Genomic DNA, 24415 nt, shown 5'->3' on the forward strand with positions numbered 1-24415 from the left:
TATCAAACGTCGCAACGTAACTGGGTGACTATAAAGATGCTCTACGGGTATCTCTGAAGGTGTTCGTTGAGTTAGTATGGATCGAGACTGGGATTTGTCACTCCGTGTGACGGAGAGGTATCTCGGGGCCCACTCGGTAATACAACATCACACACAAGCCTTGCAAGCATTGTGACTTAGTGTAAGTTGCGGGATCTTGTATTACGGAACGAGTAAAGAGACTTGCCGGTAAACGAGATTGAAATAGGTATGCGGATACTGACGATCGAATCTCGGGCAAGTAACATACCGAAGGACAAAGGGAATGACATACGGGATTATATGAATCATTGGCACTGAGGTTCAAACGATAAGATCTTCATAGAATATGTAGGATCCAATATGGGCATCCAGGTCCCGCTATTGGATATTGACCGAGGAGTCACTCGGGTCATGTCTACATAGTTCTCGAGCCCGCGGGGTCTGCACACTTAAGGTTCGACGTTGTTTTATGTGTATTTGAGTTATATGGTTGGTTACCGAATGTTGTTCGGAGTCCCGGATGAGATCACGGACGTCACGAGGGTTTCTGGAATGGTCCGGAAACGAAGATTGATATATAGGATGACCTCATTTGGTTACCGGAAGGTTTTCGTGCATTACCGGAAAAGTTTCGGGCTCATCGGTAGTGTACTGGGAGTGCCGGGAGGGGTGCCGGGGACCATCAGGAGGGGTGTCACGCCCCAAGGGGTCTCATGGTCTATGGGAAGAGATAAACCAGCCCCTAGTGGGCTGGAATAAGTTCCCACTAAGGCCCATAAGGTTTGAGAAGGAAAAAACACAAGGTGGAAAGAGTTTCCAAGTGGGAAGGTGGAATCCTACTCCAAGTAGGATTGGAGTAGGACTCCTCCACCTCCAATTTCGGCCAAACCTTTAGGTTTTGAGGCTGCCTCCTCCCCTCCCTCCCTCCTATATATAGTGGGGTTTTAGGGCTGATTTGAGACAACTTTTGCCACGGCAGCCCGACCACATACCTCCACGGTTTTACCTCTAGATCGCGTTTCTGCGGAGCTCGGGCGGAGCCCTGCTGAGATTAGATCACCATCAACCTCCGGAGCGTCGTCACGCTGCCGGAGAACTCATCTACCTATCCGTCTCTCTTGCTGGTTCAAGAAGGCCGAGATCATCGTCGAGCTGTACGTGTGCTGAACGCGGAGGTGTCGTCCGTTCGGCACTAGATCGGAGCGGATCGTGGGACGGATCGCGGGACGGTTCGTGGGACGGTTCGCGTGGCGGATCGAGGGACGTGAGGTCGTTCCACTACATCAACCGCGTTTCTTAACGCTTCTGCTGTGCGATCTACAAGGGTACGTAGATCGGAAATCCCCTCTCGTAGATGGACATCACCATGATAGGTCTTCGTGCGCGTAGGAAAATTTTTGTTTCCCATGCGACGTTCCCCGACAGAATCCCCCTCCTCCAAGGCACCTCCGGGGTGCCTTGTACCTATGGGGATCTTTACCCAAGACTCGTGTGCCTCTACGGTCTAGTGCCCCTCACATAGGTTGGCCAAAATGCCACCCCTACAACCCATGCGGCCCCACGGGGCAGGTGGACCCCCGGAACCCTTCCGGCACCCCGATACGTTACTCATAATGCCCAAAACTTTTCCGATCACCAAAATAGGACTTACCATATATAATTCTTTACCTCTGGACCATTATAGAACTCCTCGTGGCGTCTGGGATCTCATCCAGGACTCCGAACAACATTCAGTCACCAGAATATCCCAATACTACTCTTGCATCACCGAACATTAAGCGTGCGGACCCTACGGGTTCAAGAATTATGTGGGCATGACCAAGACACCTCTCCGGTCAAAAACCAATAGCAGGACCTGGATGCCCATATTGGTTCCCACATATTAAACGAATATCATTATCGGTCGAACCACGATGTCAAGGATTTAGTCAATCCCATATCCAGTTCCCTTTTTCGAGCGGTATGCTACTTTCTCGAGATCCGATCGTCGGTATCTCCATACCTAGTTCAATATCGTTACCGTCAAGTATTTGTTACTCATTTCGTAATATAATATCCTGTGAGTAACTCCTTAGTAACATTGCTTGCAAGCTTCTTGTGATGTTGTAGTATCGAGAGAGCCGAGAGATACCTCTCTGTCATAGAGAGTGACAAATCCCAATCTCGATCCATGCCTACCCAACAAACACCCTCGGAGATACCTGTAGAGTACCTTTATGATCACCCAGTTACAAAGTGCGTTTGATACACACAAGGCATTCCTCTGATGTTAGGGAGTTGCATGATGTCATGGTCTTAGGAACAGATGCTTGACATGAAGAAAGTAGTAGCAACAAACTAAGTGATACGATCAACTGATATGCTTATGGTTGGGTCTTGTCCATAATATCATTCTCCTAAGGATGTGATCCCATTATCAAATGAGAACTCATGTCTATGGTTATGAAACCTTAACCATCTTTGATCAACAATGTAGTCTAGTTGAGGCTCACTAGAGACACGTTGTTGTTTACATATTCACACATGTATTTAAGTTTGTGGTCAATACAATTCTAGCAGGGATAATAAACGTTTATCATGAACAAGGAAATATGATCATAAGCAATTTATTTTATTGCGTCTAGGGCATATTTTCAACAATATGATATGCATGTTTATTCATATTCTAGACAAAAAACACTAAAAAGGAAGGGAATGTGCGAGAGCACAGTGGAAGCTACTATGACTGTATAGGGTGCAATGCCTCATATGTAGGCAATGTCTACTCACATCAACGAAACTTGGGAGTTTTGTACAAGCGTTAATTTCACACGGGTGGAGAATACTACTTCATTGTCAAACACTCACACTGTGCTATGAGGGAGACTACATTTTTTTTCTCATGCGGAAAGTCCCTGATATTCCATGGAAATGCCTTGTTTTTTTTAAACACGAAATGTTGTATTCATTAGAAAGAACGTTACATCGTTAATGAGGAGAGCTACAATTTTCTTAAGAGCTCCTCAAACCAATCAGAAGTCGTTGAAAACCTAGCTAACCTAGCAAGTTCATGACCAACCTTATTTGTTTCTCTAAAACAATGTTCAAACCTAGAAATAGTAAAATCACATGCAATATGATAACAATCATCGAACGGTCTCGCCGCCTCTCCCGCTGAGTGTCCTCCATTGCTCAAAATATCGATGGCCTTCAAATTGTCGGAGTTTATGACAAGACGATTGCAACCCAGGCTTTGTGCAAGTGTAAGGCCAAATCTTAATGCCAAAGCCTCAGTCGTCAAGATGTCCACGAACCAGTCACTTGTCAAATTCCCGTCAGCGGTGAAGATGTATTTATCCTCCCTCAAAACCACCCAAGCCATCCCTCGCGGTAGGTCTTGATCAAAAGAAGCATCAACATTAAGCTTAACAAAACCCACAGGACGCTTGGTCCATCCACCACTTTTTACGGAAGTGTCTGGAGAATATAGCATAGTAAAATTGGAAGTAATAACATGAATCCCTGTGAACATTTTTCTAGAATCTTGGATTGTCTCCTCACGAGCCAATTTACGCCTCACCTACCACAAGTACTAGACAGTTATGGCGATCATCTCATGAGTGTTCTGGATCCCCAAAATCCATAGGTCTTGGTTGGACAACATTAGTAAGAACTCCCGAACCGCTTCACCAACACGACCAACCTCACATGTTGTTCTAACAATTTCTTCTGAACCCAACCCTCTCCAAAACTCCCTTTCTTTATTGCACAAAAAACAGTAAATGCTTTGTATCTGCATGTCCGGAAGGAGAAGAGGGGCATTGAGGCGAAACCTTCAAATGTCTATTAGCGATCATAACACAACATGGTAGAGTATCGTGCAATGTACACCAAAAAAATTATACTTTGTCGGACAAGAAAGTTTATAAACCTCACTCCAAATAGGATTAATATTATTTTGTCCATACCATTCATACGACGAAGTTTCCTCTCATATTTATGATCCCATTCAACGAGATAAGCTCACTGAACCAAAAAATACCATTCTTTCGTGAAATTCCAAGCAAGAAAGTATGTCATATCATGTCGGGGAAGATGAATCGCAAGGATTCGGTGAGCATCAGTTGGCCAAAACGTTTGCTTGATAAGATTTTCATCCCAAGTATGCGTAGCAGGATCAATAACATTCGCCACCTTAGATAGCAAGTGAGCCCCTCTTGGAGTGATAACTTTCCATCCACACAGTTAGGAATCCACGCATCATTCTAAATATTAATATTTTGTCCATTCCCAACACGCCATATATACCCATGTTTCAATGTATTAACTCCCAGCATAATGCTTTGCCAAGTAAACGAAGACCCTTTTTCATATTGTAATTAAGTAAATCTCCATCATGAAAATATTTAGCTCTCAAAAGTGTGGCACATAAGGAATTCAGATACTCAAGAAGACGTCAAGCCTGTTTTACCAACATCGCTAAATTAAAAGAATGAATATCTCAAAAGCCCTTCACTCCTTGATTCTTTGGGACACACATCTTTCACGAAGCCATCCTTCTGTGGTTATCCTCATCTCCCCACCGAATATGCAACATTGCATCGATAATTCCTTTACAAATGTTTTTAGAAATTTTAAATACCGATGTTGCATAGGTGGGAATAGCTTGAATAACAGACTTGAGTAGGATCACCTTCCCTCCAACCGATTTTCCATCCAACCACTTATTTTCACGATAATACGATCAATCAAACACTGAAAACACTCGGTTTTATCTATCCTCACATTGGCTCGCAATCCTAAATACTCGCCATTGAGCACCACAGTTAAGATATTCGGAATGGTACACATTTGCTCTCTAGTATCCACACTCGTATTGGGAGTAAAGAAGAAACTGGATTTTTCAACAGTCACCATTTGTCCCGAAACAACACAATAAGAATCTAGAATTGACTTTAAAGCATCATCATGTTTCATATTCGCCTTCATTGGGATCAAAGAATCGTCCACAACAAGAAGATTATTGATGGGAGCATATCTCCAAAGTTCACTCCTAAAATAATACCATTCTCCTCCGGTTGTCCCAATAGGGCACTCAAGCCCTTTATACAAAAAAAAGATAAGGAGATAAAGGGTCGCCCTCTCGTAATCACCTCGTGGGTTTGAAACTCCAGTTTCATATACATTAACTAAACTCGATATTCCATAATAAAAATAACCCAATTTTTGTTGAAGCCTAATTTCAACATAATCTCCTTTAAGAATGGCCACTCAACTCGATCGTAGGCTTTACACACGTCTAGTTTAATGGCACACATGCCTTTTTTCCTTTTATTTTACATTTTATTTTATGGAAAAACTCATATATGCCATTAAAACATTGTCTATAATCATTCTTCCAGACATAAAAGCACTCTCGGTAGCACTAATAATTTCACGCAGAAAAACCTTCAATGGAAAAAACCACCATTTTTACAATAATCGTGTATAACACATTGCACAAACTGATAGGCCTATATTCGGTTACATTCTCCGGGAAGTTAACCTTTGAAATCATCACAATCGTCATATCATTCCATGCAGATGAAATAGTACAAGTATTAACAGGTTGAAGAACCTCTTCGACCAGATCATTCCCTAACATGGGACTAAACCTTTTATAAAAAATAGCATGAAGTTCATCTGGTCTAGAGGCCTTTAGATCACCAATGGCATAAAGCGCCTTGCGCACATCATCAGCAGTATAAGGAGCAAGGAGATCATTATTCATCTGTCCAGACACGGAGACACCTTCCTCCGGACAAGGGATAACACTTCATGATTTGGTTGCAAAACTTCAGAGGTGAACAAATTAACAAAATAACTAGTTATATGATCCTTCAGTTCGGTACCCTGCCTCCAAACCCGTGTCATCCAGAAGTTTCTTAATACTATTTCTATTCTTTCTTTCTTTTTTTAACCCCGTGTCATCCAAAAATTTCTTAATACTATTTCTCTTCTTTTTGGCCCTAGCAGCATTATGGCGGTGAACGCCCGCTCGGGGCACGGATCTCTCTGCATGGATAGTTTTTTTGGCATGGATAGTTGCTCGGAATGCACTCGTTACACAGGGTAACACTGTCGGCCTGCGTCGTTGAGGCAGAGAACACCTTTCGGGCTTTCCTTCATGCGTTGGCGAGGTGCACGTAAGCTGCAGCTTATGGTCCGCGATGCGACGAGCATGGACTTCCGATGAGAGTGTGATCATCAACTATGGTCCCAACCGGCTCCTGTTATTGCTAGTTGCTGCTATACCTGAGGTGGGACAAAATCACTGTTCTGACCCATATGACGAAAATATTGTACAGAATGAACTCGTCGGAAAAGAATTTTACGTTTTGACCCTTTTAGAAACGCCAGAAGCCGTGGCGTTTCTGGTCAACTAAGAAACGCCATACTAGTTTGGGTATGTACACTCCTGCAACGCCATACTAGTTTGCGTTTCTGCTGGACAGCAACGCTAGCCTCCTTGGCGTTTCCATATTGGGGTGCAGCGCGAGCCACCATGGCGTTTCTTCATGAGATATTTATTTGAGCCCCACTCTCCCCCATCAGGTCACCATTCCACTCACTCTTCTCCCCCACCTCTCCCCCGAGCTACAGCCCCTTTTTTCACCTTTTCTCCCCCACTTGTCTCCACTCAAATCCTTCCAGAAGGATTGATTTGGTCCGTGGATCCGGTGTCATTTCCGTTGCTTGAGGTAATCTCCTTCATCTCCCAAATTTTGATTGGTTGGATTTGTGTATTTGGGTGGTTTTTTGTTTATGTGTTTTCTAACCCTAGTATTGATCATTGTTCCAAAATGTGATGTTCTTAGTGTATACTAATGATTATAGTTGTTTCAATAATGTTGCCCTGTATTGGTTGGGTTATACTTATTGTTAAGATTTATGGTTATGGCTAGGGTTAGGGTAATGCTTAATTTAGATGGACATAGATGTTTCTTAGTTGTTTTTTTAGGAATGTGTTGTACTTAGCATTGGTACTTTTGTTACTTTTTTAGATAGAAAAAATTGTGAATATTCATTATGTTGACAAAGAGGCATACATGAATGTTGATATTGTTGACAATTATGAGGAAGAGTTTATGTTTCTTAAGAGTCCTACTTATGAACAGGTTGTAGAAGAAACGCGGATAAGATTGAAGTGGGTTGATCCAAGTGACCAAGTTGAATTATTAGGAAGATATGATGTTGGGTCGGCACAGAAGTGTCGAATGAAGACAATGTGTATCAATTCCAATTTCGAATGAAGACAATGTGTATCAATTCCAATTTGCATTGGGTTACATAAAAGTAGGTTGGCATTGGTACTGTGGCATATGGATGTGGCCTGGAAACGCCAACAAGGCTGGCGTTGCAGCCTCTACGTGAAACGCCAACTAGGCTGGCGTTTCTGCCTCCTGTCAAAACGCAAGTGAGGCATTGGCGTTCCCTTAAACCAGAAGGTGCCAACTATGGTTTCTCGCAGCGTTTGCATATGGGTTGGAAACGCCGGGGGGGCTGGCGTTTTTGGCCTGTTTTGCTCTAAAACCAAATGTTGACAGGCTATACCCAAATATTCACAGTCAATACCCAAATTCACAGTCTAAACAGCATAACAAGTTCATAAATACTTCAAACAACATAACACTAATAGTTCATACTTCAAACTACAAGCCAAGTTCATAAATACTTCAAACGACATGACACTAATAGTTCATAGTTCAAACGACATAAAACTAATAGTTCATACTTCAAACTACAAGACAAGTTCATAAAACTCCATTGTGTGTACTTCACTTCCTCCCTCTCTTCGCAACCATCTTGCCCTTAGTGACGTAGCCATCCGGAGTGTTCTGCCAGCCAGGACGTCGGATGTTCCTTGAGCTAGCTCGACGTGTTTCTTCTGTCGACTGAGTAGGTTGACTTGGTTGCGGAGCGTCTTCCGTCTGCGAAGCCCAAAACTCCATGAACTCCGAATCCGCGGCCTCGTTGTCTGTCTCCTCTTCTTCTTCAACTTCCTCAATATGTGCCTCGCTCGAAGAAGCATGTGGTCGGCTGGAAGACGGACGAGCGGAAGAATGTACATCCATTCTGTCTTGAGCACGTGCCCGCACATCGATGGATGAAACACCGTGGCAAGACAGTAAAGCGGCTAGTGTGTGACATCGATTGGCGACCTTCTGCACAAGGAAAAGACATTGACAAGTTAATATGCTAACAAAGCTACGAAAAATAAAACAATGGTTAACAAGGCATCTAACCTGCAGAGTACTTCTAACAAGCTCGTCCGTTTCTGGGCCTGGGGCACGACCAAGTACCACGTTACTATCGTTGATACATCTCCATAGCTCCGTGCCCTGAATAAAACATATGTGACAGACCACCCACGAATAAATGACACATGTTTTTTTATTTCAAAGGAGGGACGTACCACTCGGTCATGGAGAGGGCCATAGTCAAGATGCGCTCCAACTGTCTCCCTAATAGAATTGTTGAATGCAGCATCAGCAGCCTCACTTGGCGGTAAGTCCAAGCAATCAAAACGAGTCCAAGCACCCTTGTGGATAACTCTGTACTCTTTACGCATCCACTCCAAATGTCTTAAATATGCCGCCTCGTCAGTGTCGGGTGTTTGATCAGTTTCAACTCGAGCATTCCTCTGAGCATTCCACATGTCCACCCACATAATGTGGTGCTCCTCCCAATTAATGACACTCTTATTGTTTTGCCGATTTGTCCTACAAAGCATTAGAATAATACATCAGTTTCATTTTCTCGTGTTAGACATTGATCAACAGGTGATACAAAAAACTCACTTATGTAGGATCACACTTGTCTCGACGTGATCCGGCGGACTGCGTTGTTGGACCCCGAACTGCTTTGAAACACGATGAGGAAGATGCCACTCCACCGCAAAAAAACATATCATGGGGCACCGCACACGCCAAAGATGCTGGTCACGAAGGCACATATTGCTCAGAGGGAACTGTCTAAGTACAGTGTACGGCCTCCAATTGACCTACATCACAACAAGTCACTCGCCCATGCACGAAAAAAATTCAGAAAAGATGCTAAAGCATTTGGATAATTACCTGTTTATAAGTCAGCATGTCAAGCTCGCTTATGTATGCCTTGTATCGCCCCATAGCTGCGATACTCGTCCATTGGACATTAGCCCATGTGTGTGCGATGGTGGGGTACCGCTCCTCATCCCCGTCAAAAGGGTACTCCCAAGGTTCTTCAAGAGGAAGGCTGAGGTTACGGCCAACAGGGATACGCTCCCACATCCAAACCTGTAGGGCCCAAACGAAACCTCCAAGAGTGGACGTTGGCTTACTCCTCATACATGCTCCATCCAACTGCAGATTTGCACACACGTTAACCGACCACACGCAAATACCTATTTAATAAAATGAAAATGCATCATATTAAACAATACCTGACGGTACAAGAAGGCTAGTGCCGCCGAACCCCAACTCCACTTAACATCCCAGTCACGAAGAGGATCCAAGAACATCCACGAGGCTGTGTCCCCCGTGCCATCGGGAAACACCACTTGGGTCAAAAGATTCCATAGGTAAGCCCTGGCGTACCTCTCCACAACATCTGGACTAGCATCCTTTGGACACTTGCGAAAATATCTAAGTATCCACGAGAACAACACGCCAGATGGCCTAGGATCCTTCCTGGTTTCATGAGTCCACGGCTCAGGTTCAACACCAACCAATGTTGCAACCCGTTGTCGCCACCCATCAGACCTAACCTTCCCTGTAAGAGCCCTGCCCTCGATCGGAAGCCCGGTGATCATAGCAATATCCTCCAAAGTTACGGTCATCTCACCAAGAGGAAGGTGAAATGAGTGCGTCTCCGGCCTCCAACGGTCCGTAAGGGCGGTAAGGGCCGTGGCGTTCAACCATGGTGGTGTGCCTTTAAAGTTGAGCACAAACTGAAGAAGATCCATTCTTCTAAAATATGACTCGTACCGAGGGTCATATAAGAGAGATTCATTCGGATTGTGCCCCCTCAACCGAAGTAGTGGAGGAACCTAAACAAACAAACGCATAATTTGTTAATTCTCTCAACTTGTCACAATATGAAAATCATAGAATATAGAAAAATAATCATCAATACCAGGATAATTACCTCTCCTCTTTCCACTAGCACCGCACGATGCTTCTGCTCGTAAAAATCATCAAGGCCCGGATATTTATCCGGCTGAAACATCCTACATAATATGAACAAATTCTTTTAGGCATTCACCTAGTGCCAAAAACAATCACACTACACCTAGTGCCAAAAACCTAGGCATTCACCTAGTGCCAATAATATGAATAAAACCTAGGCATACACCTAGTGTCAATAATATAAACAAAACCTAGGTTACACCTAGTGCCACCAAAACTACACCTATTGCCAAAAACCTAAGCATTCACCATCACAAATTTAGTTTTACTTGAAAACATATGCATTAACCATTACAAAATTGATTTTACTTCAAAATCTACGTTACACCTAGTAAAAAAAAAGTTCCATAAATACAAAGTTATTGCAAAAACTAATTTGATGGATTGGAGGAGCTTACCGGCCTCTTTGATTTGCCCCCAAAGAACCTACAAAACAGTTGAGGGAGGCGGGAGATCGAAGGGGGGGATCTAGAAGAGGAGGGAGTATTTTTTTTCACCAAGCCTCGCACAAACAGAGGAGGAAGAAACGGTGATTGGTGGACGATGGGCCGGTCCGGGGCAGATATGGCCCCTAGAAACGCCAGGAGGCTTGACGTTGCAGTGACAGCAAGAAACGCCACATTGCACTGACGTTGCTTTGCTGATAGGAAACGCCACATTGCACTGGCTTTCACAGTACACCTACAACACCACGGTTTACGGCGTTTCTAAAAAGGATCAGATCGTGAAATTGTTTCGTGCCGAGTGGAGTTTATTGTGTGCCCATATTTAATCAGAAGGTCAAAACAATGATTCGGCGTTCATGATCATCTAGTATTTGGCACAGGCACAATACCATCACACGTGACCAGCGAGGAGAATGAAGCAAAGCTCGGTGTAGATTGATCATTTGTCCACGAGACGGGAAAGGCGGGTGCCGGCATGGCATTGTGTGGCCTCACGCGATGCAAGAGCAACTTCTACGGGCCGACCTAAACGACCCTTTTATCCGCCTTTTGTCCATTTAGATCGGCTGTCCGTCCAATGTCCGCCCTGTTTTAGATTTAGGTCGGCAGTACGTCCAACGCACCAACGCATTTCATGTCCGCACATAGTTTTTTAAAAAGAACCGCGACCATAGATCATGTCAGCGGTCATGTCTCATGCCGGCACCATGCCAGCGCCGGCATACAATGCCGGTTTCAAAAAATATCACCGCACAGTTCATGTTGGCGCACTCACCAGCAGCCGACACACAAAAGAAGGTGGGACTTGAGTTCGACCACGCCATCGCGGTCCCGTGGTCATGCCAACACACCTGCCGGCATAAAAAAGGATGGCCCTCGCCAGCTTAGATCACTCGTTGTCGAACTTGAGCATGTCGGCCTGCATCTTCTCGAACCTTGACCTCTTCCTTGGCGACGCGGTGTTGAGATCCACCTTCATGATCTCCACCCTGGTCATCATGCTCGCGAGAGCCACTTCTTTCGCCTTGGTCTTGGCGTTGGCGGCCTCGATCTCTAGCATCTTGGCTTGTTTCTTCGCCTCCATCTCAAGCATCTTGGCTTGCTTCTCCGCGTTCATCCCAAGCCTCCTCCTTTGGACCTCTATGAAGGCATTCATTTGCTCTTCTTTGTAACGCCGGCGTTCCTCCTCCCTTGAGTCCTTTTGGACCTCTATGAAGGCATTCATTTGCTCTTCTTTGTAACGCCGGCGCTCCTCCTCCCTTGAGTCCTTCTTGCTCATCATGCTCTCCACGCTTGCGACCAAGGCGTTCGACGCCGCATCCCGCTTGTCCTCCTTCTTGGAGTTGGTCTTCCCCACGGTCGTGCCTTCTCGTCGTCCCCAACCTCCTCCACGGCTTGCTTCCCCTCGCGCGACTTGAGGACGACATATTGCGCCTTGAACTTCTTCTCATCTTTGATGACCCTAAAGCAATGGGAGAGGTTGAAGCACTTGCCATTATGTTGGACCTTGAATGCCTCCAAAGTTTGAAATGCCTACAAATGTATTTCATGCAAGCATATTGGCAAATGGTATGCAAATGAACGCACAAGCATAAACTTGATGACACAAAAGAGGGCGGCTTGCTAGCATACCATGTCTTGCATGCCAATGCCGCTCACGGGGCAGGCCTTGACGCTCTCAAGAGTGACACAAAACTTGTTGCACTCTTGTTGGATCACTCTTCATCGCTTTGAAATGGACACCCACCCGCGCGTGCTTACTATTTGGTACGGCGGAAACTTCTTGCGCTCATGGAACTCACGGTGGACACGAATCCAAAAAGTTGAATGCTTTTGTTCGGCGCCCGTCTTGGGGTCTTGCCCAATGTCTCTCCAACACTCGCAAAGAAGCTTGTCCTCGACCACCGCATATGCCTTGATCCGCTTGCTCTTGCGCTCCGGCTTCGCCAAGGCGGCTTGGTTGGCGAGCTCGTCCTCGAACAAAGGCTCCCCTTCGATGTCGCACTCGTCCTCTTCCTCTTGCATGTAGTCCTCGGGAAACTCGTGGTCGAGTGGGAAGCCGTCCAGGTCCATGCCGGCCTCATCACGCATGAAGGCCGCCTAATCTTGATCAAAGGTGGACGGCGTGAACGTCCCTCGGCCGTCCTGGCTTTGTGTCTCGTCGGGATCGTAGCAAGCGACCGATGCACCACCCTCAAAGATCAAGTTCTGCATGTAGTCCTAATCGCCGACGGCCAGCATAGCGTCGAACAGGTTGCGTGCGCCCGGCAACACGTCGGCTCGCATCTGCCGCGCGCGTTTCCTCGCGCCTCCGGATGACGAGCCACCGGCCACTGGTGTGGCGTTGAGGTCGATGGGCGCGGGCGTGGAAGGCGCCACCGCGCTCACCTCGGGTGAGCACTCCCCGAAGAGGCGGGAGGCCTGTGAGTAGACGTGGAAGCCGGGCATCGGGGTGCAAGCCGACGCGCGGGACGAGTCGGGCAGCACCATCCGAGGGAACGCGGATGAGCCGGTGCTGGCCGCGGCCACGACAACGTTGACGAGGCCGTGCTGGCTAGGGTTTAACCCTAGCATATAGATCGCCTCCCTTGTTGCCGCCGCGACGCAGGCGTTGGTGACCTCCTGTTGTGCGACGGCGACGGTCATGATGGCTTCATCCCTCGCGTGCCTGCGGCCCTTCCTCTTGGCCGACTCCCTTGCGTGTTGTTCAGACGTCGGCGTCTTCTTTGGCTTGGGCGCGACGACAGTCTTGCCGAGGGGGAGGCTTGCCTTTGTCGGAGGGGGCGGTCATCATGCCGGACGAGGCGTGGCTGGCGGCGACGAGGTCATCGTCCATGGCGGGGATGGGGCGCGAGCACGCACGAGCGGGAGGGTTTTTGGGGGAAATGAAGAAAAATGATGGAGGCTGCCACCGACCAACGGACACGGGGGAGGAGAAGGTGCACGCGCACGTCCGTCTCGTGTCTGCGCTGACGCAAACCCGACTGAAAAATGGGTCAGATATGGGCCGGCAAACAGACACGCGTTCGTTTGGGTCAACGCGTTGGACGGATTTTTATGCGCGTCGACCCAAACAGACATCAACGGACAAAATGGATCAGCCCGTTAAAGTTGCTCTAAAACCGTTAAGGCCCTATCGGTTTAACAGTTCAAGAAAACTAATTTTCCTCACAAAAATGAACTATCCAGCTAGATGGGCCTTGCGGGCGCCGTTTATCGCGCCATTTACATCCCTAGCTCTTTACCTCGCTAAGAGCGAACTATTTGTTGGCTGGACAACTAACCTGATGAACTCTACATGGTGCCTTATTTTGCTTGACATTCTGTTGCCACAAGACAGAGAGAATATGCTCCATGTCAAATCAAGCGACCCGACCCCCCCACACACACACACCCACCCACCCATCAACTCAAGCATTTTTTGTTGTTGCCAGGAGCTATCAACACACCAATTTTTACCTTCTGACTCCCAAGTTAGTGGTGCAATCTAACAAATAAGAATTAAATTTGTTGCTTAGTGCTTAGTGGTGCAACCTAAAGAATAAAGATTTACCTTGCAACTTTGCGAAGATTGATATCAAAGAATGTGAAGAAAAACCCATCGTTCCTACTGTTCTAACTAATACTTCACAGGTCATCCCTCAAGTGTTGTAAAGAAGTAGGTAGTGGCAATCTTTAGAGGCAAAACAGGTTTTCTTGAAACACATAAATTTGGTTGATCTACGGGTGGAAATATACTGGTACACGAAATTATGCTGACAACTGAAACTTTAATCATACAAGGACTTGGCAGACTGAATCCTTGACTTCTTGCTTTTTGCTTTCAGGACCTTCTCCTCGGACTTCTCAGTTTTTGAGATGGCCCTGGCAACTGCTTTCATTTTCCTCATATTTTTTGTCCTTTTAGTTTGCACGCCCTTTTTTATTTTCCTGGTTAAAGAGACAAGTAATCAGATAAAAAGAAGATTCATCGTATACACATATGCGAAGAATACGTGTACTGCAAGAAACAGAACACACTCCAAGGGAAACAGGTAAGCCATAACAGAAGGACGGGGTAAGCCATAACAGAAGGAAAGCACACAAAATATTCATCTATAGAACTATTACTAATTCACTTTCAGGAGCATATCAGGCAACTTTAAGCGGAAGCCTTCGGAGGGGCTAGGACAATAAAGAACACCATAGAAGCATAATTTTGTCCACTTTTTAGTAGCATTCGGCACGACTTCCATAGGAAGCACTAATCATGGTCTGACAATGAGTAATTTGTTTCTGATCTTGGCTTTAAATATCTGATGGATTAGGAAGCTGTAACACCAGTGGCATATTTATTTTTATGTATACCAGTAGAACACCTATCCTAGGAAACATTTGTTATGGACAATCTACAATGCACTGTGACCTCTGATGAGTTAAGAAGAAACATTTACCGCTTCTAGTAGTCTTCCAGTTATGCTTATATACATGTTCATTAATAGGTAATGCAAAAGATAAAGCAAAGCAGCAGTAAAAACACTACCCTTAATCCTCAGGATTTACTAGTGAAAATTCAGGAAATGAATGTAAGATTTAACTAGCCTTGGGTTGATAAACGCCAGCAATACTCACATAATTCTCAAATGCAAATTAAATTATCGAAGTTAATGAGAAGGTGACAGGATTCTGTGGAGTGAAGGGTGACAAACTTACAAAATTCAGTGACTGGTCTATGGGATTAATGCAAATAGGTGTCCATGGCTAAGAGGCAAGTTCTAATATCCCTCTATGATCATTGTCAGCACCTATTTTTTCCACTACTTAAACCTCTAGCAACTTTTTTTTCCTCAACAAATTTTCCCATGGAAAAAAAATAATCAAAATGATACAGTGTAACTTGAACAACTTAAAAGATAGTAGGTTTGCTGTTTGGCCATGGCAATTACAACAACCAGATGAAGGGCACCAAAGCAATGGTACACATTATACAAGGTATTTTTTATACAAATGAGAGGTAATGCTCGACAATGTCTTCAAAGCAACACAGGTTATACGTTATTCTATTCAATCGTGCCCTCGATGCTGCGGTGGCGATATCAATGATGAAGCAGAGTGATAGTGCAGGCTTCCAACTATTGGTCATCCAGCGCTGCAAGGAGTAGCTAGGGTGTTTGCGTTACTTGTTTATGATCTCAGCACTAGCGGCTCAACTCATGTATCTACTTTCCTTATCCACTTAATTAAAAAAAAAAAGGTGCAAGCGCTTGCTTGAGAGTAACCTATACAAAAAAGTGTGCCCTCGTGCATAAACAGAACCTAAACGCTATGTAACGAGTATGCGCGATTCAGCATTCCCGAGCGGCTGAACGACAGCCGTCCGTCACATGACACGATCCTGCCACGTGGTGGATGGATCCGACACGAGAAGGAGCGGTGGCGTTTTTATCGTCTCGCCTTTCCCCCCTCCTCTCCTCACACCCACCCCTTCAGTAGTAGGGGGAGAGAAATCCCTAGGTCGTCAACGACCGCGACCGGCGAGAGAACAAACGGCGGCGATGAACCAAGGGGGAAGCACGTACAGCCGACGAGCTGGACATCATTGTTTCGCACGGAGGCGAAGCACCACAGTTTCGATCGAGAGGGGGGGGGCATGCGACCAGTGAAGGGGAGGGAGAAGGTGCAGGTGGACAAACCGGCGCCGCGAAGACGACAAGGAAGCGGCGAGCTGTTTCGTCCCCGTGGGGAAGAGAGTACATAAGTCACACGTCCTACTCTTTCTCCATTTTTCACGATTTCGCGAACTAGGGGGAGACAGGGGGAGGTGTTTCGCCGACACGACGGTGTCAGGGGAAGGACATGGATGGGGACTGCTGGGATGCCGGCAGAGGGGTAAGGAAGGCAGAGGATCGATGCCCCGGCGAATCCCGTGCGCAAAATACCAACCAAAAAATTTCGATTTTGATAACGAACAGTGGCAAGCAGAGATGAACTTTCTCGCGTGATTTTTTGGGCAGTGCATTGCAAGCAAGCAATCGATTATCCCATGTCAGGTGTTTGTACGCTGTAGGTTTGTTTTTCCAACAATAGGTAGGCAATGTCAGTTTACAATGGGCAATTTTTTACAGATTTTGCATGCAAATCTGTAGTAATTCACATGAAAGTTTAGTTTTACAGGCAATGTTTTCACTTCACTACTTACAGTGTGGTGTTTTTAGGTTTTTCCTATCCGGAGCACTTTTGAGTAGGCAATGTTGCCACTTACAATGGGCGCTTCTGTAGCATTTGGTTTCCTCCAGAAGTAGGCAAGTTTTCTCTGTCGCAGTTGATGTTAAGTGGGCAGTTCAGTGGACATCTGAAGCACGTTTAGCTGTCATGTCACCTAGTGTACGCATTGTTCATGAGTTTGCTTCATTTTTTGCTCGACAACCCTGCCTGCAGCGTGCCACTGCAGACTGTTTCTTATTCGAGGAGACTCGTCAACATTCAGTTCATGACATTATCTGAATTTTGTACACCTTCTATTTGTACTCCTATCTCAATGGGATCTAGAACAGGAGTAGCTCACAGAAGTTTCATCAAACAAGCGGCAGAGACAGCGGGGTTGTTTCGATGTAAAAACAGGCAGTTTCATCCCTTTTCCTCTTTGTGTAGAACTGAACTGAGACTTTTCTGTTTGCATGTCAACTGTGTTTTTTGATGTTCTTCACATTGTGGAGTTATTGCCCTGAGCTAATGCAACAATGATTTTCTGGAGTTAGTGAATGATTGGTAGCATCCGAGCTTATTTGTTAGATAGGATGGCAAATCATATAATGTTTTTCTGTAGCGATGAAGCTGAACACATGGTGCGGCGTCAACTAAGACCTATCTAATTATTAGCAACCCGTTTAAAATTGACATCAATCAATTGATGCCACTTACAGTATCGTGTTATGTTGCTCGGTCCCTCGTCCTTAGTTTGTGCTGCATTAATTCTAATTCCATGGTCTGATTTTTTGTTCGAGGTGCAGCCATGATGAGACTCCCTTTTCAGTCTCTGTTTCGATCATTCGCAGTTTCTACCGGAAATCCTAATGACTGAAGCTGAAAGCCTGAAGCCCCCCGCTTAGTGTTACAAAATACAGTCAACCCGTTTTGATCTGTATCACGTAGGACACTAGGTTGTGGCAAGCCGGGCACAAAGGTATTAATGTGGCTCTCCCCATACAGCACAAATGAGAGAAGGGAAGTGGTATCGGAGAGTGGATATGTAACATTGTCAGAACTATATGTACATGTTTAGTGGATTATTTTCTGGAACTGAATTTTCTGCGGATGCAGGTTGCTGTTTTTGGTGTATCTACATGCAGGCCTTTTTGTGTTTAGATTTCTCCTCTGAACGTACTAGTATTTCTTCAGTGTGTCGTTTACTCCTATCTGAAATGTTAGCATTTTTGACACAATGCTTGAGCAGATAGCAAGCACTGCATAGTCTTTGTTGCCAGATTACTATTTCCATTTTTTCCGCGCCTGATAAAATGAACCTGCATCTTTTCTACACATTGATTACTTATGTATTGCATGTCCTTTGTTAGAGTTCCCTGTGGAAATAAATCAGAATCTTCTTCACTGTAGAAGTCATGAAATAATCCATTTTTTGCTTCTCTTCAGGCAACAGAAATAGTGAAAACTAGGCAAGGACATCTTTTCCGCCATCCCTAGCCCGCCAGGTTTTAAGATGGAGGACTCCCTAGATCAATACAATGATAAGGTACTGACCACACATTTTTTGTTGGTTTTCTTTATTTTCTTTACAACATTTTTACATGCCTTAGGTAGGGAATCATGTAAAAAAACTGCAAACTATATCAATACGGAATTTATGCAGAACCTGTCCTATTCAGAATCAGGCAATCTCACACGTTTTTACATTCTTTTAGGACAAAGAAGAGCTTAAGCCCGTCCAACAATTTCGCCCACCACCCAGGTGTTAGGTCGCCTAACCCATCGACCTTCTCGCCTACAACACCACACACCTCTTTTTGCAAAACTGTCTAAGCTCGTCCAACCAACTCGCCCACCATCCAGTTGCTAGGTCGCCTAGCCCATCAACCCTAATCGCCTACAACACTACACACCCCTTTTTGCAAAACTGCCTAAGCCCGTCCAACCAACTTGCCTCCACCCGGGTGCCAGGTCGCCTAACCTATCGACCTCTCGCTTACGACATCACACACCCATTTTTACAAAATCGCCTAAGCCAGCCAATAAACTAGCCACACCCGAGTGCTAGGTCGGATAGCCCATCAACCCTAATTGCCTACAAACACCACACACCCATTTTTGCAAAATCGCCTAAGCCGGCCAACAAACTAGCCACACCGGGGTGTTAGGTTGGATAACCCATCGACCCTAATCGCCTACAAACACTGCACACCCTTTTTTGCAAAACCGCCTAAGCCGACCAAACCAACTCGCCCACCCCTGGGTGCTAAGTCGCCTAACCTATCGACCTTCTCGCCTACAACACTACACACCCCTATTTGCAAAATCGCCTAAGCCAACCAACAAACTAGCCCCCCCCCCTAGAGTGCTAGATCGCCTAGCCCATCGACCCTAAGCGCCTACAAACACCACACACCCCTTTTTGCAAAGCCCCTAAGCACGTCCAACCAATTCGTCCACGCTCGGGTGCTAGGTGACCCTAATCGGCTATATAAACACCACACACACCCTTTTCTTGCAAAATCGCCTAAGCCCGTCCAACCAACTCGCCCACACCCCGGGTTCTAGATAGCCTAGCACATTGACCCTAATCTCCTACAAACACCACCCGCACTTTTTTACTAAACCACCTAAATTGACCAGCCAACTCGCCCACACCCCGGGTTCCAAGTCGCCTAGCCCATCGACCCTAATCGCCTACAACAACACACGCCTCTTTTTGCAAAACCGCCTTAACCGACCAACAACTTGCCCACACCCTGGGTTCTAGGTCGCCTAGCCCATCGACCCCAATCGTCTACAACACCACACACCTCTTTTTGCAAAATCGCCTAAATAAACCAACCAACTCGCCCAAACGGCGGGTGCTAGGTCACCTAGCCCATTGACCCTAATCGCCTACAACACCACACACCTCTTTTTGCAAAACCACCTAAACCAACCAACCAACTTGCCCACACCCCGAGTTCCAGGTCGCCTAGCCCATCGACCCCAATCGTCTACAACACCACACACCTCTTTTTGCAAAATCGCCTAAATAAACCAACCAACTCGCCCAAACGGCGGGTGCTAGGTCACCTAGCCCATTGACCCTAATCGCCTACAACACTACACACCTCTTTTTGCAAAACCGTCTAAACCGACCAACCAACTTGCCCCACCCTGAGTTCCAGGTCGCCTAGCCCATCGACCCCAATCGTCTACAACACCACACACCTCTTTTTGCAAAATCGCCTAAATCAACCAACCAACTCGCCCAAACGGCGGGTGCTAGGTCACATAGCCCATTGACCCTAATCGCCTACAACACCACCCATCCCTTTTTGCAAAACCGCCTAAACCGACCAACCAACTCGCCCACACGCCGGGTGCTAGGTCACCTAGCTCATCGACCTTTCTCGCCTACAGCACGACACAATATTTTCTACTACTAGTTTTTAGGGTTTCTCTGGCTACTTTGTGTTTTTGAGCAACTAGACTTTACTACTAGCTTTTTTGTAAGCAACTACAATAGCTTATTGTCCAGTTTTACTATACCCCGATTATTAACAGTTCTTTATTTTGCTGTTGCAGAAGCAACGCGCAAGACAATAGACAAGATACAATTCAAGACCCAACAACTTTTTATATAGCATCCAGTTCTACAGGTGTAAGGGGGAGGCAAGAATAGAGAACAAGATTCAAGTCAGGTTCTGATACAAGGGGCAATTTTGCAAGTAGTAGATAGGGGGGTACAGAGAGGGAAATCCAATAGTTCTAGAACTAAAAGTAGCTCATGGCCAACAAAATTGGAACAACCTTTTTTACCTTTGTTGTTTTCATGGGGAGAATTTGGCCCAGCTCTGACAATATTTTTGCCCACAATTCTCCAGAAAATTGCCTGATCAGCACGAAGAGTTGCACACACAATTGTGCTTTCCAAGATTTTTTGGCTTGATTTTCGCCTTTTTTACTGTATTTTACGCTGTGGGAGGGGAGCTCCCCCACCGCTAGGTCATGGCGTGCGGCGGCTGCTGGGAGGAAGAAGAAGCTGCACGGGGGATTTGTGTTGGTGGGGCGTGGGGTTTCTGGTGGTGGGTGGGGGAGATCACGTGAGGGGGAGGAGTCGATGCCTTTTTCCTTCTTCCTATTTGGCGGGGCGTGGCAACGGAAGGGGGAGGTGGACCTGCCTTTTTAGCAGATGGGTGGGGGACTCACACAGATGCACTTTTCTTTACCGGCGGCCGCTAGATCAGCCCGCATAGTGCGCGGGCGCTGTGTAGCAGCGTCCTAAACAGAAAGGCTTTAAATCATCCAATAAATTTGATACACAGTTCTTCATACTGCTAATGTCAAACTAATCAGTATGTGATCGGTTCATCCCCCATATTACATGTTACTCAAGTTCCCCAACTTAAACTGCCCCCAAGTCAGTGAACTCGGAAAGATCGACCTCGGCCCTGATGCATCTAATAAACAGAGAGCGAGAAGAGTAATCGGTGTAATCCTTTCACTCACCTGTTGATCGAACTCAGAGCAGCTGACGACGAGGACGGCTGCTTCCCCTCGGACGTATCCATCGCTGCGAAAGGGGGGGGGGGAGAGGGGGGGCACGGAACAAATCAGGCTCGAGGAGAGCGGAAACCCAAACAAATCGACGAAGAGAGACAGAGGCTCAAAAGACATAATACGTTGTGGGGCTTCTGCCGCGGTGGATGCAGCGGGCGCGGCCTCGGAGGTGTCCATCGCGGCGCCGCCGGCGCCATTCTTGGCCTTGTTCTTGTTGCGGCCCTTGGCCATGGCTGCGGGGCGCCCTTCTCCTCGTCCTAGGGTTTCCCCGGGCGCTTTGGTCGGCTCGGTTCTGTCTCTCCCCGCCGCCGTCTCGCCAGGGGCGGAAGTTGTATCTTGCGATTGCGATGGAAGAAAAGCAGGCCTAGTGAGGCCTGCTAGCTAGGCCCATAAGGTTTGGAAGAAGGACGGCGCAACGAGAGAGCTCTGAACTGAGCCCAAATTGCCTCAGAAAATACTGAGCCCAAAAATTTGCTGGAAGGAAAAGGAAAACTGAGCCCAGATATCTAAATTTCCCAAATCTAGCCCAGATAGTTATTTTGCGTGCCTTCACTTCGCAGGCGTCGAGTCGAGTAGGGGCTTTTTTATAAAACTATCGTGATGGGTTTTCCGACGGAAGCAATAGCCGCTTTATTATATACTAGCAAAAGGGCCCGTGCGTTGCAACGGGAGAAAAAATATCACACGCTTTTAAACTTTTTATAATTATTTTGATTTATTACTTTTTATAATTATTTTGATTTATTAAAATACTCCATCCATTCCTAAATATAAGTCTTTAAAGAGGTTTCATTAGTGGACTACATACGGATGTATATAGACATACTTTAGAGTGTAGATTCACTCATTTTGCTTCGTATGTAGACTCCTAGTGAAATATCTTAAAAGATTTATATTTAGGAACGGAGGGAGTAATAAGCTAACTAACTAATGTAGTCAGTCCTATCCTATTTTGTATTAATTCCACCATGATGAGAAATTGAGCGGGACAAGCAAAGCAAAACAAAGAGGCTACGTGAATTGATCAATGGACTGTTATCTTATTTCACTCATGGGGTAGAGAATGTGGGATCAGATGAAAAACTGAAGGTGGTGTTCCATTCTATGTCTCTACAACAATACAATCTTACATTCATTCATCAGCAAACAAATCCCCACAAAACAAAATTTCTTGCCGGTGCTTGGCATACGGTTTGAGACATGGGGAGGGGATCTCACCAGACGATGAATTCCTGCTGGATGAGGGGATATGATGAGGGGAGCAAGGGTTAGGCGCCTCTATCTGGCCATAAGGAGTCGATGTTGTCGCGCCATAACCTTGGAGTTCCCCATGTGAGCCATGGAGGCCCGCCTCCACCTGCAAGTACTTCGCTCCGCCGCGCCTTATTCGCGCGCCGCCGCCGTTCTGCATCGAGCAGAAGCATCATCCCCAGTCACTGTAGCTGTCGCGTTGATTTGATCCAGAAGCTGTGCTCGAGCGCCGAAACGGGGGCAGCAAGCGGGCAGAGGTACGGCCGCGGAGGCGCGTGGGTTGAGATCGACAACAGTGGTGGTTGAGGTCGGCGGCGGCGGCGGGTGGTGTGGCAGCGGCCTGGGCATAGTCCAGGATGGACCAGGATCGACGCGATGCGCTCGAGCACCGCAACAGGGCAGTGAGCGGGGAGAGGTACGGCCGCAGAGGCGGATGGGTTGAGATCGGCACCGGTGGCGGTTGAGGTCGGCCGCGGCGGCGAGTGGTGTGGCGGCGGCCTGGTCACAGGCGAGGGTGGCTCAGGAACGACGGGAGGAGGCGATGCGTACGAGTATAATTTTTATAGCGAATCGTTTTTTCCTTTTGCGTTGCAGATAAATGATGTAGCACGGATTGAATAACAAAAATTACAGAGTTTTTTTATAAAAATGCCGCGGTGGGTTTTCCGACGGAAGCAATAGTCGCTTTATTATTAGGTATAGATATTTATTTAGCAAAAGGGCACATGCGTTGCAATGGGAGAAAGAAATACCACACGGCACATGCTCTTAATTTATAAAAAATGTCTATAACTTAAGAATTTATAGTTACGATACAAATAAAGATGGTCTTATCCTACAAAAATGCAGTTCAAAATTTCACAGGTCTTCTATTTAACACGACTTGTATGTAGATTTAATACGTATAAAGAATCAGTCAAGTGACCTTCAGTTTCATCTCTAATCCTGATTTTGTTGACGTGTTCATCCCCAACCCGGATGAGTACCGGTATGAAAGAAAGACGAATAATGACTTATTTATTAAGATTGCACCCTAGATAGTATTTTTATTAAACGTTTAACAGATAAAATAATATCATATTTAAATTCTACATATTTTTCTAATCAAATTCCATGTATAATATGTTAAATTTGGAGTTACGGTTTAAAAGATATGAGTATTTTAAAAAAATATTTAATATATTACGAGTTTAATGTCATAAACAGTAAGGGCTTTTTTGTAAAATCACCTCGGTGGGTTTTTCCGACGGAAGCGATAGCCTCTTTATTATTAGGTATATATATATATATATATATATATATATATATATATATATATATATATATATATATACTAGCAAAAAGGGCCCGTGCGTTGCAACGGGAGAAAAAAATACCACACACTTTTAATCTTTTTATAATCATTTTAATTTATTAAAATAATAAGCTAACTAACTAATGTAGTCAGTCCTATCCTATTTTGCTGAGAAATCAACCCGTCCATTGTCAATTCCACCATGATGAGAAATTAAGCGGGACAAACAAAGCAAAACGAAGAGGCTACGTGAATTGATCAATGGTCTGTTATCTTATTTCACTCATGGGGTAGAGAATGTGGGATCAGATGACAAACTGAAGGTGGTGTTCCATTCTCTGCCTCTACAACAATACAATCTTACATTCAATACATTCATTCATCAGCAAACAAATCCTCACAAAACAAAATTTCTTGTCGGTGCTTGGCACACGGTTGGAGGCATGGGGAGGGGATCTCACCAGATGATGAGTTCCTGCCGGAGG

The 24415-nt window shown here is 45.7% G+C and overlaps 2 protein-coding genes and 1 pseudogene across 2 annotated transcripts; all 3 read right to left on the reverse strand.

Annotated features, from left to right (window-relative positions):
- Nucleotides 1-7628: 7628 nt before the first annotated feature.
- On the reverse strand, nt 7629-9811 carry LOC123425696 (serine/threonine-protein phosphatase 7 long form homolog). Its single transcript, XM_045109409.1, has 6 exons — nt 9464-9811; nt 9117-9383; nt 8841-9043; nt 8456-8762; nt 8286-8381; nt 7629-8204 (listed from the first exon to the last, which is right to left on the reverse strand). Exons 1-6 carry the CDS (start codon nt 9539-9541, stop codon nt 7818-7820), a joined length of 1338 nt encoding a protein of 445 aa, XP_044965344.1. The 5' UTR covers nt 9542-9811; the 3' UTR covers nt 7629-7817.
- Nucleotides 9812-9826: 15 nt separating this feature from the next.
- On the reverse strand, nt 9827-14016 carry LOC123425697 (annotated as a pseudogene).
- A 186-nt stretch (nt 14017-14202) lies between these two features.
- Nucleotides 14203-21705, reverse strand: LOC123425698. Its single transcript, XM_045109410.1, has 3 exons — nt 21508-21705; nt 21335-21398; nt 14203-14584 (listed from the first exon to the last, which is right to left on the reverse strand). Exons 1-3 carry the CDS (start codon nt 21614-21616, stop codon nt 14425-14427), a joined length of 333 nt encoding a protein of 110 aa, XP_044965345.1. The 5' UTR covers nt 21617-21705; the 3' UTR covers nt 14203-14424.
- Nucleotides 21706-24415: the final 2710 nt, after the last annotated feature.

This window comes from Hordeum vulgare, chromosome 2H, assembly GCF_904849725.1.
Source record: "Hordeum vulgare subsp. vulgare chromosome 2H, MorexV3_pseudomolecules_assembly, whole genome shotgun sequence".
Taxonomy (NCBI): Eukaryota; Viridiplantae; Streptophyta; class Magnoliopsida; order Poales; family Poaceae; genus Hordeum; species Hordeum vulgare.

Excerpts from the sequence above, each read along its gene's own strand:
- LOC123425696 (XM_045109409.1), bottom strand. The coding sequence starts at position 9,541 with ATGTTCTTGGATCCTCTTCGTGACTGGGATGTTAAGTGGAGTTGGGGT. Across the intron at positions 8,763-8,840 it reads ACAAGTGTGATCCTACATAA|GACAAATCGGCAAAACAATA; the intron begins GTGAGTTTTTTG and ends AATGCTTTGTAG. Across the intron at positions 8,205-8,285 it reads TTGTTAGAAGTACTCTGCAG|AAGGTCGCCAATCGATGTCA; the intron begins GTTAGATGCCTT and ends TTCCTTGTGCAG.
- LOC123425698 (XM_045109410.1), bottom strand. The coding sequence starts at position 21,616 with ATGGCCAAGGGCCGCAACAAGAACAAGGCCAAGAATGGCGCCGGCGGC. Across the intron at positions 21,399-21,507 it reads CGCGGCAGAAGCCCCACAAC|CGATGGATACGTCCGAGGGG; the intron begins GTATTATGTCTT and ends CCCCTTTCGCAG. Across the intron at positions 14,585-21,334 it reads GCTCTGAGTTCGATCAACAG|GAAAATAAAAAAGGGCGTGC; the intron begins GTGAGTGAAAGG and ends CTCTTTAACCAG.